The following is a 6,662-nucleotide window of genomic DNA, read 5'->3' as shown; positions in this document are numbered from 1 at the left end:
CAGCCCCTGCCTCTGGCGCCCTCTGGGTGCTCAATAAAGGAGACCGTTGCTTTCCGGGCTCTTCCTGTGCGCTTGCCCTGGGCGGATTTAGTTCCACCTGGGCTCATCCCCATCCTGGTGATAATCCCACAGCTTCCAAGAGCCCAGCGCTGCCTCCGCATGGCCAGGGCTCTCAGTGCAGCTGCTGGCCGACCCCCACCATGCCCAGAACCCTACCGGGAGGCGGCACACCGCCAGCCTTGGCATCGCTTTCAGGCCAGGGTTTAGTTCAAGTCTCACATCCCCAGCTGGGACAAGGCTGTGGCTGTGGCTGGGGATAGATTTCTGTTCAAGCCAGTATTTCCTCAGATGCCCCAGTAAGTGCCAGTGCGGCCCCAGTAAGTGCCAGTGCGGCCCCAGTAAGTGCCAGAGCGGCAGTTTTAAACGATTACGCTCAACCAGCAACAAAACGTACCACTGCCCTTGAGCAGGTCAGCTGTTTTCTCTTCCTCCGCTGGTTCTGTGTTTGGCTCATCAGCCCAGTGTGTGTGTGTGTGTGTGTGTGTGTGTGTGTGTGTGTGTATGTGTGTGTAAGTGCCAGTCTGGGTGGTGGTGGCGCACACCTTTAATCCCAGCACTCGGGAGGCAGAGGCAGGTGGAGCTCTGAGTTCGAGGCCAGCCTGGTCTACAGAGTGAATTCCAGGACAGGCTCCAAAGCCACACAGAAACCCTGGGGGGGGGGCAGAGAGAGGGAGGGGGAAGGGGGTGCTAGTCTATAGCGGGGAGGCCCTGCTCCTCGGTTCTCCCTGGTCACAGCTCCATTGTCAATGACAGTGTGGAGCATGGAAGAGGGCAGAGGGGCAGAGCATGTGCTTGGGGGTGGGGGAGTAACCCAGCCAGGTATGGTGGTGCATGTTTGTAACCCTGTCAGGAGGAAGAGGCAGGAGGACTGTGAGTTTAGCCTTTGCTACATGGTGAGTTCAAGGTCAACCTAGGCTATAAGAGACCCTCTCTCCAAACAAGCTAGAGGGGGTGGGGGAGCGTGTCACAGAGGCCCCCAACCCCAAGCGTGGTGTCTGGGTGAGCCTGGATCTGAGGCAGCTGCTACCCTGAGCCAACCCTCCCGTGTCCTAAGGGTAACTGTGGCCTCTGACCTGTGACACACTGGATTCTTCTGTCCCACACAAAGCCAGAAAGTCTAATCAAGCTCATCTTCCCGATGTTGTGCCAAGAAGCAAGACAAGGTGAGCTCCTCTGTGGACCCTCCCCATGTTCTCCCGGCCCTGGGAACTCTGCCAGGAGACAGGAAGCTCGGTACCCACGTGACTGCCCGTTTGACATCTATGGAGACTTTCCTCCACCCCAAGCCCACCCAGGAGAGCGCATTCCTGAGTTACCCTGGTCTAGAATGGCCCCTGCTGGGGATGCTGGCTCCCTTTCAGACCCTCCCGGGATCCCTGTGGCCTGACACGCTGGGACCCTGTGTCCCCTTTCCCGCCAACCTTGCCAAGTCAGCCTTATGCTCTGGGAAGGGAGGGGGCAGCAGGGGAGGAAGCGTCCAGACTGCCATGGACCTCTGCTGGGCAGCGAACATGGGGCCTGGGGGCAGACCTGTGGTAACAAAGCGTTCTAATTGAGACCCTGTACCGACAGCGGCCAACGGCAGGGATTGTCGGGAGCACACTGGGAGACAGACCTCTCTGTCTCTGGGCCAGATTGGGAGTGGCCTGTAACAGAAGTAGGGATGGACACAGGCTTCCACAGCCCGGCTTGAGAGAAGCCAGAGGGGCCTGAGGCTCTAGGGTGGTTAGGTGGGGACTGGGAGACACCACCGTACTCACTGCACAGAGCTTGCAAAAGGTCTCCTGGCCTGGGTGGGCAAGATGGCTTGACAGGTAAAGAGCTTACCACAAAAGCTCCAGAGCCTAAAGGTGGAAGGTGAGGACCAACTTCACAAAGCCGTCTTCTGGTCCCCACAGGGCCTGCCATGTATGTGTCCCACCCCCCCACAAATAATAATAATAATAATAATAAGCGAAAGGACGCCTCTCCAGCCCCGCAGGTGTGGCCGGGGGAACTCTGAGGGCAGGTAGCCAGGGTGCAGGAAGCCCCTCCACCCTGGGGCGCTGAGGGGTCTGTAACCCACGGCACCCTAGGCGCTACCCTGCCTGGCTCAATCTGGTGGCAGACAACGGGGCACAGGAAGACCCTCAAAGAACTGTCGTGGAAGGAAACACTAGAGACTACAACAATTCCTTTATTCTAAAACGGCTGGTGGGTGAGCAGTTCCTATCGCCCCTCAGGAAGAGGGTGTGGTCTCCACAGGAGCCCCAGCCTGTGGGCGGTGTGGATCCAGCACCGCCATGGCTAGCTAATCTAGTTAGCAGTTAGTGAGTGCCCATTTCCAGATCACAAACAATGGTGGGCAAAGGAGGTAGGGGGAGAGGAGGAGGGCAGGAACCAGTGTCCTGAAAATCCTGGTGGCTGAAGGGAGGAGCCTGCCTATCAGTCACTTTTCCCTGTGTTATGCTGCCCCCTGCTGGCTGAAGATATTGTTGCCTCTGGACACTGGGGACAGCAGTTGGGGAGTCAGGAGCTGCAGCTTCCAGGAACTCTCTAGGCGCGGATGTGTAGACTGCTGTCCTACCTTATGGTCTGTTCACTTCCACTGAGATATCGGGAGCCCAGCCCTGTGAACTGGAGCCCAGCTGGGAACAACAGGAGGCTCTCCTTGCTTCAAAAGAGGCAAGGAGGTGAATTCTAGCTGCTTGGATGTGCTATGCTGGTACAGACACAGACTTCTCAGAAGTGGGAGCTTCCAACCTCACCTGCAGAGGCAGGGAGGGGTCGGCGGTTCCGAGAGCTCCAGCCAGCCAGCTTGCTTTTCTAGGAACGGTCCGTGATGGGTCAGATCAACCCTGTGCTCTCGAATGAGTGAGGCTGTGGGTCACACACGCCCGTGAAGGTGAGGTCCTTGGAGTAAGGCCCTTGAGACCCAGAGCATTTCTGTGTCCCCAACAAGGAGGCCTGTCCCTTTGACACCTGGGCTAGGTAGACGTCCAGAGTCCTGAGCAGACGTTTTGGGCTCTTCTTGGCCAACACTTCCAAGTCTGGAACAGAGGAGATCAGGGAACTGAAGGCTTAGGGACCCTGAGGGGCACGAGGCCTCGAGTCCAACGGCTCTGTGAACACCTTCAACCCTTGACATTTAGAGACAAGAGTAAAAACAGGCACAGAGCCCAGGGGCCACTCCTTCCCTGCGACACATACCTCAAATCCGCAGAACCGGATTTGTGTTCTTTAATTTTTAACATTTTTATTTTATTTTATATGTATGAGGGTTTGCTCAAATGTATGTCTATGTACCACATGTATGCTTGACGCCTGAGCACATCGGAAGAGGGTACCAGATCCTCTGGAACTGAAGTCATACATGGCTGCGAGCCGCCGTGGGTGCTGGGTCAGAAGCCAGCCCAGCGCTCTGGAAGAGCAGCCAGCGCTCTGAACGGCTGAGCCGCCTCCCTAGCCCCGGCTCTCGCCTTTCTGTCTTGTTCTGTCTGAGACACGTCTCCTGTAGACCTTGAACTTCAATCTTCCTGTCTCCCCCTATTAAGTGCCCAGATTACAGGCTTGCCCCACCATGCGGAGCGGCTGATGGAGCACCGGGGACTGAGCCCAGGGCTCATGCATGCCAGGCTGGTGCTCTAACAGTGGTACCACGTTCCCGGCCCACTCTGACGGACGCATCTTTTCGAGACTTACTCGCTTTTTAAAGGACTATGTAAGTCTGCGGGTGGGTCCATGCGTGTGTGGATGTGTGCATGTGAGCGTGAGGGTCTGCAGAGGTTAGGGAACAGGATCTCTCTGGACCAGAGTTACAGGCAGACTCTGGGAGAGCAGTAGGCCATCTGAACCAACCGCCCATCTGGTCAGTCCTGTTTCGTTGTTCATGACACTGGGTCTTACTATGTAGCCATGGTGGGCCTGAAGCTCACATGCAGACCAGGCTGGCCTTGAACTCACAGAGATCTGCCTGCACTGTGTCTACTGAACTTTAGATGTTCAGTTCAGAAGATGTGGGTTGTTTGATGTGATCATCAAGAACCACGAATGCTCAAAACTGCAATCCTGACTCAGGGGAATCGAGGCAGGGGGATTGTAGCCTGGCTACAGTGTGAGACTATCTCAAAAATCTAAACAAGAATAACAATAACAAGCAATCATCACACATGTACGGCCAGAGCCCGCTGTGCACACCTGTAATCCCCCCCACACACACACAGGGTCTCTCTGTGCCCAGGACCATTGCCCTGGAACTCGCTCTGAAGACCACGCTGTAATCTTTGTATTTAGGAAGCAGAAGTAGATGGACTGCCATAAATTCACGGCCATTCTGCTCTACACAGTGAATGTAGTTCCAGGCCAGCCAGGGCCTTATAGCCAGACCCTGCTTTGACAAACAAACAAACAAACAGCAAGGAAACAGAAGGGTATGGGCCCAAAGTGAGGGGTGTGGTGGCAGAGAAAAGAGAAACAGCAGGCCCCAGGGGGCTCTGAGAGCCAGGGAGAGCCTGAGAGGGGAGGGGGGAGGGGAGGAGGGGAGGAAGGGTCCACCTTTGAGGACAAAGCCTGAGTCTGAGATAGTCCTCTGCTGGGTCCTCCACACACGTGCCAGGTGAAGGAACGTGGCTGCATAGAAGCTGTTCACCACTGGGATGACCTTCTGCCTCCGGTTACATTCCCTACAGGACAAGAGAGGTGACCTGCTTAGCCACAGACCCCGAACCTGACACACCAGTGCCCTCCTTCCCAACCTACCCAGTCAGGTCACCCCACCCACGGCTCCCCAGGCGGCCTGGGGCAGGTTTGGGAGGCGAGGTGGCTGGAGCACGGGGATCATCCAGATGGGAGAGCGGGCAGGTGACAGAGCTGTGGAGGATGTGGCGTGGATGGGGACACTCACCTGGAGAGGCATTCTTCTCTCAGGGCCTGGATGGCAATTCGGGTGATGTTCACGGACATCAAACAGAAGGGAAATTGCTGGAGGGGAGGGTAAGAGGTCATGGCCAGCCAGCTCTGGCCGTATGCATTTCTTCCCCAGGAGCGGCCTGGAATCTAGGATTCCCTATGAGGTCAGTTCAAATCCCTCTTTTCTACGTTTTTATTTTTTAATAAGAACCGGGCTCCACAGTTCCCATGCTTGACTTAGGCGCTTTGTAGCTAAGATCGGCCTTGAGCTTCCTAACTATTTATTTAATGATATGATATGAGTGCTTTGTCTGTGAGCCACGTGTGGGCCTAGTGGCTGAGGAGGCTAGAAGAGCATGCTGGCTCCTGGGAACTGAATTAAAGACAGTGTGAGCTGCCCTGCCGTGTGGGTGCTGGGCTATGAACCTGACAGAGAAGCAGCCACTTTAACTTTTCTTCCCCACTTAGTAAAGGATCCCTCTGTGAAAACAGGTGTTTGTGCCTAATCCGGGGTTTAGAAGGGAGTTCCCGCTGTGGGCGAGTCCCCTTCAAAAGTCATTACAAAATAAAAAGTTAAAGTGTATTGGTCAGGGGCTGGAGAGATGACTCAGAGCTTAAGAGCACTAACTGCTCTTCCAGAGGTCCGAAGTTCAATTCCCAGCAACCACATGGTGGTTCACACCCATCTGTGGTGCCCTCTTCTGGCATGTAGGCATTCATAAATAAATCCTTTAAAAAAAATAACATGTATTTGTCAGGAAGCAGAAGCAGGAGGATTCGGAATTCATGGCTAATTTTGGCTACAGAGCAAGCTTGAGGCCAGTCTGGTCTACCAGAGCAAGGTGGGATGGCCTGGCCAGTTTGCCACCAAATCTCAAGGCCTGAATTTGATCCCCAAGACCCACAAGGCAAAAGTAGAGAATGAAGTCCCACAAGTCTGCTTCTAGGGTGCTGTGTGCGCACGCGCGCACACACATACACACACCCGCACGCACTCACGCGCGCACGCACGCGCGCACACACACACTGTACTTTGTGTCCCCTTCAATGCCCTACTTTATCCCGTTCTGTTCTCCCTAACAAGCCCCCTCCTGGATTAGTTAACTGAGGTGGGGAGGCCCATGCTAACCATTAGTGGCGCCATCCCTTGGATACCCTGGACTGGATAAAAAGGAGGAAGCCAGCCCAGCAGCACCATCCGTTTGCTGCTCCCTGACTGTGGATGCCATGTCACCACCTGTCTGAGCCCCCTCCTCCCTAAGATGCATCGTCAGGTCATTTGTCATAGCAGCAGAAAGGTAACTAATACACTCCCACTTACTAATTTGAAAATAACAGGGCTAACCTGTTGTTCTGTTTGAGTGTTCTGTCTTTTTGAAATGGGGTCTCATGCAGCCCAGGCTAGCTGGAATGTACTATGTGATTGAGGATGGCCTTGAACACCAATCTTCCTGACTTTACCACCTGGTCAATACACGATCTCACCACCCACGTTTCAGTCTGCTCTTTGTAACTTTTCATGCGGTTGCTATAACCCCTTCCCCAGACTCCAGGGTCATGAGTAGTTTCCTGCACTCCGAGCACAATAAAGCTCGGTGTAACCCTTGGTCTGTTCCTATCTTTCACCTTTCCCCTACTTCCACAAAGTGCCACTGTGCTCCTGATACAACTGTTGTGTGCGATGTGTGATGCTCATGGCATGATAATAAAGCTCC

General features: G+C 54.7%; 1 protein-coding gene across 1 annotated transcript in view; it reads right to left on the bottom strand.

Moving 5' to 3' along the window:
• Positions 1-2,219: 2,219 nt before the first annotated feature.
• Elmod3 (ELMO domain containing 3) overlaps positions 2,220-6,662 on the bottom strand; it is a 26,576-nt gene continuing 22,133 nt past the window's right edge. The window contains exons 9-11 of the mRNA XM_051203007.1: positions 4,943-5,019; positions 4,594-4,721; positions 2,220-3,089 (exon numbers count right to left, since the gene is read on the bottom strand). Coding sequence (XP_051058964.1) covers positions 2,887-3,089; positions 4,594-4,721; positions 4,943-5,019 — 408 coding nt within the window. The 3' untranslated portion in view covers positions 2,220-2,886. The remainder of the gene's footprint in view (positions 3,090-4,593; positions 4,722-4,942; positions 5,020-6,662) is intronic.

This window comes from Phodopus roborovskii, unplaced genomic scaffold, assembly GCF_943737965.1.
Source record: "Phodopus roborovskii unplaced genomic scaffold, PHOROB, whole genome shotgun sequence".
Taxonomy (NCBI): Eukaryota; Metazoa; Chordata; class Mammalia; order Rodentia; family Cricetidae; genus Phodopus; species Phodopus roborovskii.
This window is presented reverse-complemented; position numbering and strand designations above follow the sequence as displayed.